Genomic DNA, 11,566 nt, shown 5'->3' on the forward strand with positions numbered 1-11,566 from the left:
GTCCATATCTTCTTATCTTGGCTTCTTCCTTTCCAGTTCTGATGAAGGGTCTTGGCCCAAAACATTGACAGTTTATTCCCCTCCACAGGTAATGTCTGTCCTGCTGAGTTCCTCCAGCACTTTGTGTGTTCATGCGTGATGCTAAGGGGTGGGCTGAATGTACTGAAGGGCTGTGTCCTTTTGCTTCTCTGTACTAATGTGCAAAGTAGGACTCATCAAGGCACTCTCGAAACTCTTTGTTCGAACTATTCCATGAACTTTCATTAACTGGCTGTCCACACTCACAGTCTGTTATTCTGTCACTTGCAAAGTTCCCTTTTAGCTTGTAGTACCATCCTACAGCAAATTAAGAGATCCCTCGTTCCCAACTGGATGATGGTGATGCAGTCCACCACTTGGGTGTTGCAGTTGGGATGTTTACCACCAACAGGATGGTCCATCCCAATCTCTTTGCTTCAAAGCAGAGATACCACACTCACTGACCCTAGTTGCTCAGGAGACCAAGAAACCAAATGCTAATGAGCCACAGGTAGACACACTTCACTTCTAGGTTCCGGAACACATTTGCTTATTGACAGCACAGCTGCATGTTTAAGTACAGCCTTTCCTTAGTCCACCCACCCTCTAATGACTCTCCTTCCATCCCAGTAATGTTTGGCTCTCCCAGTTGTGTTAGGAACTTGAGATAGTTGAATGAAAGTTGGAGGAAAGCCATAGCAACCTTAAACAGAATTGCAGAATTACTGGTGTGAGATGGCGACTCTGTGGTAGGATGGACACCTTGGTCTCACTTTCAAGGACTTTACAGCTCATATTCTCAGTATTATTTATTTATGCATTTTTTATTTGCACATTTGTCTTCTTTTGCACTTTGGTTACTTGTCTGTCTTTGCGTGTCGTTTTTCATTGATTCTAATCTATTTCTCTGTTCTACTGTCAATGCCTGAAAGAAAATGAATCTCAAGGTAGTATATGTTAACATTTACATACTTTGGTAAATTGATTTTGAACTTAAAATAATGGGCCAGTGTTAAAGTGCTGAGCTGGAGACAAAATCTCCAGCATTAATCCACTTTGGGTTGACTTCCATAGCTTCAGCCCTTGGAGAAACCATGCATGCATTGCTCTAAACTGGCAGTCCCACCTGTACTATAAAGGTGACAATGTGAAGAATTGGAATGGAGGTCCATTGCTCTAAGAGACTGCTTCTTCCGGAGCAGAGATGGGAACTGGAGACCATTGGCAGGAATAGAACTTGCAGCTGTTTAACAGCTGATTCTATTGGCAGTCATTGATGTAGAAAAAAATTGTTTTGGTCATCACATTTGGGGCATTGTATGATCTGGAATAAAGATTATTTCTCTCAATAAATGTACAAAAGACGCCTATGGACTTGGAGCAGCCTGGGTCTCTGTTAATTGGAGCCCTGGTGAATGAGATTGAACAAACGATCTCTGGATTCAGACAATAACGGATGGAGCCAACTTGTCAGACAGTCCCCAGATAGGTTGTTGGCTTCACACCGTGCCCAGCGGATGCTTGCTTCTGTTGTGCGCTTTGCCGCAGAGCATCAGAAGGCAGGCCGACCAATAATGGCTCTTGTCTGGATCTTGAACCCCCTTTGAGGTGCCGGGGGAGTTGAAAGAGGGCCGCAGGTTCACAAACACTTGCAAAGTGGAACATTTCCCATTTTCTGCCTCAGTTCCCAATCTCATCACTGCTCTCCACCTTTGACATTCCTCACTTAAATCAGCAGAGACAGGGGAAGAGTATATTCCAGCAGGAGATTATTGCAGTACTGGAAGTAATATAAAAAAAAACTCCCTGAGTAGCAACTCTGGACAAATCTGAAAGTTTAAAGCAAATGTCTATACCATGAGAGAAGGAAATAGAAATTTTATATCCCATTACACTCAATGTTGAAAGCTTCAAATTAACAGGTTTTGCAAGTGTCTCCTTTAATCTCTCAAAATGAAGCTGGTAACTATGTAAAATGAACCACATTTCTAAATAAATTGAGGCAGATAAAATTTCTCCAGCACATTTCAGATAAATGGAGAGAGAAACACGATGCACAAAAAACAAAAAATATTCACTGAACATCTTGCTGCCAGGTTTTCTTGTTGTGTTTGGAGTTGAGGTTGGTCTCATTGTAGTCCATTTCTGGAGACGGGAAGAGAAAGGGGAATGCATTTTTTGCATTCCACATGAGTGCAGAGAGGCAGGTTTTGTGGAACAGAATCTGAAAGCTATTACGGCATGGAAGGAGGCCGTTTGCTCCATCAAGTCCAGTTGCACATAAAACATGGAGTCATAGAATCACGCAGCATGGGAATAAATCCTTTGGCTCATTGAGTCCATGTTGACCATTGAGCACCCATTTACACTCATCCCATAGTAGTCCAATTTTTATCTTTCACACCTTTTCAACAGTTCCCCTCTAGATGTTACCACTCACCTACAGATTAGCGCCACTTTGCAATGAACCTACCAACACGCACGTCTTTGGGATGTGGGGGAAAACAGGATCACCCAGAGGAATCCCCTATGGTTAGAGGGAAAACATACAAATGACAGCATAAGCAGCACCAGAGGTCAGGATTGAAGGTGAGCCCCTGACGTAGCCAAGTAATGACTCTACTACTTGCAGCTTCATGGGACCTCTACAATTCCTTCTGCAATGCTTCCATCTCTAACAAAGTGCATAAATAGGAGAGCATCTGAATCCCACTGCCTTTCCGGGGAATGTGCCTATCTGTTTGATTGACCATTCCTACAAACATTGACACTTATAAAACACACTGCAAGATGACAAAAAGTTTTTCCACCTCTCTTCCTCTGCTGGTTTTGCCCTTCACTTTCAATCTGCACCCTCTAGTCCCTGAACTAGCTGCCAGTGGAATTACCTACCTAAATGCCAGATGTTGTTGTACACTGAAAGCAAAATATTGCAGATGTAATAAATCTGACATAAATACATTAGGGATATGTAAGAAACTCTTAGATAAGTGCATGGATAATAGAAAAATTAAAGGGTCTGTTGGAGAGAGGAGTTTGATTGATCTGAGAGTAGGTTATGAGGTTGACACAACATCATGCACCAAAGGGCTTGTACTGTGCTGTGGTGTTCTGTTATATGAAGTTTAAAACAACAATTTTGTAAGTATACTCCCAACAAGTTCCCTTTCTGTTGTCTTCACTGCAATGGAAACCTCATATCTTCATTCTAACCTTGTTGTAAGTTCTCCCATCGTTGGAACTATTCGAGTTGGGTTTTTGGCACCCTCATGGGACCTTCACATGCCCCCCCCCCCCCACCAAAAGTGAAATGGCTACAGCTGAACTCATCCCTCCCAGTTATACCTCATATTATGGCCAGGCTTCAGCAATACAACTTTGGCTGGTGAGATGGCATATGATGAAGTCTTAGAACATAGGATGTGAAGTGATTGCCCCAATTCACCAGATAGACCGAAGAGAGTGTCATTATGATGTGCCATGTCGTATGACGTGGGTGATAATGGTCTTCCTTCAGTACCAAGCAAGGGATCATTACCTGTGGGGAAGACCATCTTTACACTGTTAATCTATCTATGATCATGATTATCCTCGGCAAATTTTTCTACAGAAATGGTTTGCCTTTTCCTTCCTTTACGAACTGTCTTTACAAGACAGATGACCACAGCCATTATCAGTGCTCCTCTGAGATTGTCTGCCTGGCGTCAGTGGCTGCATATCCAGGATTGTGACGTGCACCGGCTTGCTCATACAGCCATCCACCACCTGCGTCATGTGACCCTTATTGGTGAGGGTATGGAGGGTGGGAGTCTACACGGGCTACACCTTGCCCAAGGGTGACCTGCAGGGTAATGAAGGGAAAGAGCATCATACACCTCCTTTGGTAGAGACATATCTCCACACCGCCACCCAAAGGGAATATCACATCATCATAAAAGCATCTGAGGCACTCTCCTGAATGCAGGCCAGTGACAAGAGATGTGCCTCAGGAATTGGCACTGCGTCCCCTGCTGTTTGTCAAGCATATCGATAACAATTTGGATGAGAATTTAGGTGGCATGTTTAGGAAGTTGGCAGATGACAGTGAGGAGGGTCCCCTAAAGTTACAACAGGATCTAGATCAACTGGAAAAATGGGCAAAGGAGTGGCAGATGGAATTTAACTCAGACAGTGTCAAGTGATCTGTTTTGGCAAATTAAACCAGGATAGAATTTGCACAGTAAACAGGGCCCTGGCTAGTGTTGTAGAAGAGAGAGGCCTAGGGATGCAACTGAATAGATCCCTGAAATTGTCAGCATAGATAGACAAAGTAGTGAAGAAGCTGCCTTCATCAGCTAGGGCACTGAAAACATGAGTTGGAATGTCATGCTATAAACACAAGACATTCTGTGGATGCTGGAAATCCACAAAATCTGGAGGAACGCAGCAAGTCAGGCAGCATCTATGGAGGGGAATAAATAGTCGATGTTTCGAGAATGATCCTTCATCAGGACTGAGGGGCCTGGACCCAGGACCCTTCATGATCATATTATAGCTATATTTGGCTGTATGTGACCACACCTGGAATATCGTGCATAGTTCAAGGGGCCATACTGTATCTAAGAATGGATGCGATTAAATTAGGGTGCAGAAAAGTTTCCCATAGATGTTGCTGAGACTAAAAGGCTTGAATTATGAGAGACTGGATAGGCTGGGACTAGGACTATTTTCCCTGGAGGAAGAGGCTGAGTGGTGATTTTACGGAGGTATATAAAGTCATGAAGGACTTTTTTCAAGGGTAGTGCAGTCTGAAACTAGAGGGCACAGGTTTAAGGAGTGAGGTAGAGAGCAGTAGCTACAAGTCAGAGGAGGTGGTAGAGGCAGGAACAATTATGTTTAAAAAAGCATTTGGATGGTTTTCAATGGGAACAATTTAGAGGAATATAGGTTAAATGCAGGTACATAGAATTAGCTCAGGAAGGCAGGTTGGTCAGTGTGGATGAGTCAGTCTAAAGGTCCTCTTTAATTCTAGAAGTATCATCAAACAAGGTTTGGCATTGAACTTCAGAAAAAGAAATATTTCATTAGGAGTTTGAGGAGATTTGACATGTCACCGAAGACGTTTGCAGATTTCTCCGGATAGATCGTGGAGAGCATTCTAACTGGCTGCATCACTGTCTAGTAGAGGGGAGGCACTGCACAGGAGTAAGATAAGATGCAGAAAGGTATGAACTGAATGAATTCCATCATAGGCACGAGCCTCTCTAACCTCCATCTCATCTTCGAGGAACAATGCCTCAAAAAGGTGGCATCCATCATTAAGGATACCCATCACCCCAGGAATTGCCCTCTCCCTATTGCTACCATCAGGGAAGAGGTACAGAAGCCTGAAGGTTTGCACTTAACCCATGAACACTACTTAACTACTGTACTTGTTTAACACTAATATAAATGTATATATAAAACTGTAATTCACAGTTTTTATTATTTTGTATTGTAATGTACTGTTCCCACAAAACAACAAATTTCACAACAGTATGCTGGTGATATTAAACCTGGGTCTGATTCAGTCAAACTCTGGTAAAGCCATCCCCACCAATGAGCTCATGTACAGGGAGCGCTGCCACAAGAAAGCAGCATCCATCTTGAAGGATCCCCACGATCTGGGCCATGCTCTCTTCTCACTGCAGCCGTCAGGAAGGAGGCACAGGAGCCTTGAGTCCCATGCCATCAGGCTCAGGAACAGTTATTACCCCTCAGCCAACAGGCTACTGAACCAGTGTGGACAGCTTCACTCACCTCAACACTGAACACAACCCATGGCCTCACTTTCAAGGATTCTACAGTGCACGTTCTTTGTATTATTTATTTGCCATTATTATTATTGTATTTCCACAGATTGTCTTCTTTTACACATTGGTTTGTCAGTCTTTGTATTTAGTTTTTTTTATTAATTGTACTTCTTTGCTCTACTGTGAATGGCTGCAAGAAAATGAATCTCAGGGTTGGATATGGTGACATATACTATCCATACTTTGATAATAAATTTACTTTAACTTTGACAGACATGGGCTGCCCCCAGCACAATCCTCGGACTGTGATCGTCATTGACACAAACAATGCATTTCACGAGGAAATCTGCAGATGCTGGAAATTCAAACAACACACACAAAATGTTGGTGGAACACAGCAGGCCAGGCAGCATCTATAGGAGAAGCGATGTCGACGTTTCGGGCCGAGTCCTGATGAAGGGTCTTGGCCCGAAACGTCGACAGTGCTTCGCCTATAGATGCTGCCTGGCCTGTTGTGTTCCACCAGCATTTTGTGTGTGTTCAATGCATTTCACTGTGTGTTTCGATGTTTTGTTGAACTTGTGACAAATAAAGCTAATCTAAATCTAATACATGCCAAAGCTCTTGTAATTCTATGAGGGCGTTGCTGGAAAGGCCAGCTTTCACTGCCCATCCCTATTTACCTTTGATTTACCTCTCAAAGGCACTTAAAGTCAATCTCACTAGTGTTCCGAGGGTTGAGGGGAGGTTCACAAAGATGATTCTGGGAATGAAAGTTATCGTACGAGGAACACTTGCTAGCTCTTAGAAGGATGATGGGGATCTCATTGAAACCTTTCAAATGTTGAAAGGCCTAGACTGAGTAGAAGTGGAAAGGATGTGTCCCATGGTGGGGGAGTCCAGGACAAGAGGGCACAGCCTCAGGATAGAGGGGGGTCCATTTAAAACAGAGATGTGGAAACAATTCTATAGCCACAGGGTGGGGAATTCGTGAAATTTATTAGACAGATAGCTGTAGAGGTCAAGTCGTTGGGTATGTTGAAGGCCGAGCTTGATAGGACACAGCTTCAAAGGTTACGGGGAGTGGGGCTGAAGAGGGGAAAAAAGGATCAGCCATGATTGAATGGCAGAGCAGACTCGATGGACCAAATGGCCTAATTCTGCTGTTATGTCATATGGTCTTATAATGTGTCTGGACCCATATATAACTCAGATAGGTCCTGACAGGTAGCCTTCCCCGAGAGACACAAATGAACAAGGTGGATTTTTACAACAACCTGTTGGGTTTAAGGTAATCATATCTAATCCCAGTTTTTCATCCCAAATATACTTAATTACTTGGTGGGGCTGAAACTTGTTTTTGTAAATCAGTAATCCTTGGTCAAAGTAGTAAGTTTTGGGAAGTATTTTAAAGGAGTAAAGTGTATTAGTGAGGATGGAAAGATTTATGGACAGAATTCCATTCATAGGGTCCAGACAGATAATTCAAACCTCAGTCAGTGGTGCAAATGCTGAAAGACCCAGATTTATGGGAGCAGGCAAGCTTTGGAGATCTCGGAGTGAGGTATAACAGAATGCGAAAGATTTGCTCAAAAAATGGATGAGCTTGTTGGTCTGTTGCAGTTCCGGGCTAATTCTCATGCGATAGAGAGTGTAAAGGTCTTCAGGATGAGTTGCGTCCAAGCCAACAGACTTCAGTTTGTTAATTAATGCAGAATGTTTCCCTCCGCCTCAAAATTATCCTCTGCTGCTGCAGATCAGCCATAAATTCAGTCAAAATCAGTCTAGCGGAACAGTCTCAGGGACAAGCAGCACCTCCTGGCAATTTCATATTTCAAAACTGATTACAATTTTGACAGTCACAATTTTGGCACCACTAAAGCTTAGAGAAAGCTTGCGATATTAGGAAGACTTTGAACCTTACCCCACCCCCAACCCCACGTGTAAACTTGAAGGCCTTTGCGGGTGTGTAAGAAGATTGATTTTACAGTGCTTTTTTAAAAAGCCTTACCCTGAGTTATTCTGTCAATTAATATATTTCTTTTGGTTCATTAACCTGCGAAGCCTCGACTGCCGTTTCCAATGCAGCTTATCACATTTTGTGTGGTGAGGTTTCACCTAATCCATTGATTACAGTGACATCATGGCTTCTTCATCCTGTTCCTTCACCTCTGCTTAACTCAAGACCTGGTTAAGCCGGACTCAGGTTAAGCACACATACTTACAAATATTCCCGCACCCTTAAACCTTGCATACAACACCCATCTCTAGGCCACCTTCTGTTGTGAGGATAACACTTCTCTTGCAACTTTGATTCTTCACTATATCCTAAAATCTGCATATCTTCTACATACGTGACACGAAGGTTGGAGGTGTGGTGTATATTGCAGAAGGTCATCATAGGATACAATTGAACAATGATAGGATGCAGAGCTTGGCTGAGAAATGACAAATGGAATTCAACCTGGAAAAGAGTGAAGAGATGCACTTTGAAATGTTGAATTTTGGATGGCAGGATTCTTAGCAGTGTGGAGGAACAGAGGGATCTTGGGGTTCATGTCCATAGAATTGGATGATTAAGGAGTTGTATAGTGTGTTGGCACTTATTAGTCAGGGGATTAAGTTCAAGAGCCGGGAGATAATTTTGCAGATCTATAAAACTTTGGTTCAACCACACTTGGAGTATTGCGTCAGTTCAGGTGGCCTCACTTTCAGAAGGATGTGGAAGCTTTAGAGAGGAAACTTCTATACTCGAAAACTTCTACAGATGTACCGTGGAGAACACTCTGACAGGCCACAACACTGTCTGGTATAATGGGGTGGTGGGGGGGAAGTTTTGCTAATGCATGGGATTGAACGAAGCTACAGAAAGTTGTAAAATTAGTCAGTTCCATCTTGGGTACTAGTCTCTGTAGTATCCAAGACATCCTCAAAGAGCAGTGCCTCAGAAAGGCAGCGTCCATCATTAATGATCTCCATCACCCAGGACATGCCCTCTTCTCATTGTTACTGTCAGGAAGAAGGTACAGAAGCCTGAAGACACACACTCAGGGGTTCAAGAATAGATTCTTCCCCTCTGCCATTCGATTCCAAAATGGCCACTGAACCCCACCTTTTTTTGTTTTTATTTTATTTCTGTTTTTGCACTATTTTTAATTTAACCATTTAATATACATATATATACACTGTAATTGACTTATTTATTTTTTTCTCTATATATTAACAGGTATTGCTTTGTACTGCTGCCACTAAATTAACAAATTTCGCAACATCTGCTGGTGATACTAAAACTGATTCTGATTCTGAGGATGGAAAGGAGATATACCAGGATGCAGGCAAAGAGGAAAGATGAAGAGTAGCTTTGCCTGGATTAGAGGACATGTCTGATATGGAAAGACTATAGGAGCAGAATGAGCATACTTGGCCTATCGAGTCTATTCCACCATTCCATGATGGCTGATTTATTCCTCTCAACCCTATTCTCCCAGTAACTTTTAATGCCTTGACTAATCAAGAACCTATCAACTTTGTTTTAAATATACTCAATAACCTGGCCTCTAAGGGCATCTGTGGCAATGAATTGCACAGATTCACCACCCTCTGGCTTCTCATCTCTGTTCTAAATGGATTCCTTTACTCTGAGGCTGTGCCCTCTGGTCCTAGACTCCCCCACCATAGGAAACGTCCTTTCCACGTACACACTTTCTAGGTCAGTAGTTCTCAATGTGGGCCATTTCATAGGGGTCACAAGTAATACAACAAGAAGCCGGGGGCCACAAGAATTTCTGAGAAGGCTATGGTAAATTTATTGTTTTAATGAAACATTACTAAAATATGTAAATAAAAAAGAAATGAATATACTGCATGTAATTTAGTTGGAACCCTGAGTGAAATGAATGGGAAAGCATGCTAGATAATGCAAATGAGGCTTTAGCCTGGGGTGGGAGGTGGCAAACCAATCATTATCTCTGCCCCTGTTTGACCATGCACAAATCACTGTCCCCACCCTGCATTGCGGCCCTCGGAGCCCGGTCCACATCCACCCCTAAACCACTGATCACACAGTGAGCAGGTGGGTGTGTCCCAGCAAGATTCCCTGCAGTGTGCTCTAGAAGCTAGTAATTATGATTACTTTCATTTTATATGGATAATTACATATTAATAAGGAACCATCCACATCTAATTCCAACTGTAGTTGGAAGAAGGCTTCCAACTGAGGCTGTCAGAAGTTGACTGGTTTTCCATATCAAACCTCTTATCAGAAGGGGATTAATATGGGAAGTTTGGCATGGCTGGTGTTGTAGTAATCTCATTACAACAGTTATGAATATCACGAGCAAACTGCAGACTGGGCATGGTTGTCTTCAGCAAGTATGCAGCAGGATGCTGGTTCTGTGGGCCTTCCACTGACCCTTGCACGTTATAACATTTATAAAACATGACAGGAAGCCTGCAGTTAGTGCAGTGGCATTATCCTCCAGAAACGGCTAAGCTGCAGAGAGGCGAGAACCTGTAAAGTCTCCCACTACATCACCATCTACCGCTACAACTTCCATTAAATCCCTGATACTTATTTTGAAAGGAAGTTCAATTGGCTTTATGAGTACATGCTCTTTGTTGCTACATAGAGTTTGCATTTACAGTACTGTGCAAAAGTCTTAGCACATGTAAAAAAAGTCTCAGCAAAACGAAAATGCTTTCAAAAGTTATGGAAAGTTTCTAAATATCAAAGAAATGACTACGAAGAGCAGTAAACAGTAAAGGAAACTAAATCAAGTCAATGTTCAATGTGACCAGTCTTTACCTTTAAAACTGTGTCAACTCTCTGGCGTGCAATTTTATAAGAAAATTGACTGGTGGGTCTTTCCAAGCATCTCAGAGAACTTGCCACAGTTCTTCTGCAGACTGTGGCTGTCACACTTGCTTCGGCTGTCCAAGTAATCCCAGACAGCTTAGATGGTGTTGAGATCAACAGAGCCTGTAGCACCTGTTGCAGAACTCCTTGTTCTTCTTCCTGCTGAAGATAGTTCTTCATGACCTTGGCCATGTGTTTGGGATTATTGTCCTGCTTGCAGAATAAAGTTGGGACCAAACAGTAGCCTTCCTGATGGTATTGCACGATGGATGTACTTCTCAGCATTGAGGATGCCACTAATTCTGACCAGATCACCAACTCAATTTGCAGGAATTCAGCCCTCAAACCTGCGGGGGAAACTCCACTGTGCTTAACTATTGCCTGCAGACTATCATCCATGTAGCACTCTCCAGCTCCTTGACAGACAAACTACCTCCTGCTTGAGCCAAGAATTTCAAATTTTGACTTGTCAGTCCAGAGCACTTAACCCCAGTCCTTGTATTTTTTATGCGTAGGTGACTCATTGGAGAAATGGACTTTGGGCAGCATCTCTTCCATGAAGAGCACTTCTGACAAGACTCGTCTGGACTGTAGAGGGGTGTACTTGGGTTCCAGTGGTTTCTGTGAATTCAAAGCTGATAGCAGTGCCGGACTTCTTCCGATTTAGAAGAGACATCAATTTGATGTATTTCTTGTCTGCTGCGCTCAATTTCCATGGCTGAGCACTGCATTTCTGGTTGTCAACCTTGCCTGTTTCTTTGTGCTTCTTCAGGGCTACAGTACATACCTGCAAAAAAAATCAAGTTTTTATTTGAAAAGTGGTTGGTAACATAAAACGCTACGTATTTTCTTTAACGAAATACAACCGTTTTTCTTTTTTAACACTTTTTTGTAAAATGAATGTTTGAAAATCTAAATTTGC

General features: G+C 42.7%; 1 protein-coding gene across 1 annotated transcript in view; it reads left to right on the top strand.

Moving 5' to 3' along the window:
• wnt2bb (wingless-type MMTV integration site family, member 2Bb) overlaps nt 1-9,094 on the top strand; it is a 128,906-nt gene extending 119,812 nt beyond the window's left edge. The window contains exon 5 of the mRNA XM_059950296.1: nt 9,016-9,094. Coding sequence (XP_059806279.1) covers nt 9,016-9,041 — 26 coding nt within the window. The 3' untranslated portion in view covers nt 9,042-9,094. The remainder of the gene's footprint in view (nt 1-9,015) is intronic.
• Nucleotides 9,095-11,566: the final 2,472 nt, after the last annotated feature.

Source organism: Hypanus sabinus, chromosome 25 (genome assembly GCF_030144855.1).
Source record: "Hypanus sabinus isolate sHypSab1 chromosome 25, sHypSab1.hap1, whole genome shotgun sequence".
Classification (NCBI taxonomy): domain Eukaryota; kingdom Metazoa; phylum Chordata; class Chondrichthyes; order Myliobatiformes; family Dasyatidae; genus Hypanus; species Hypanus sabinus.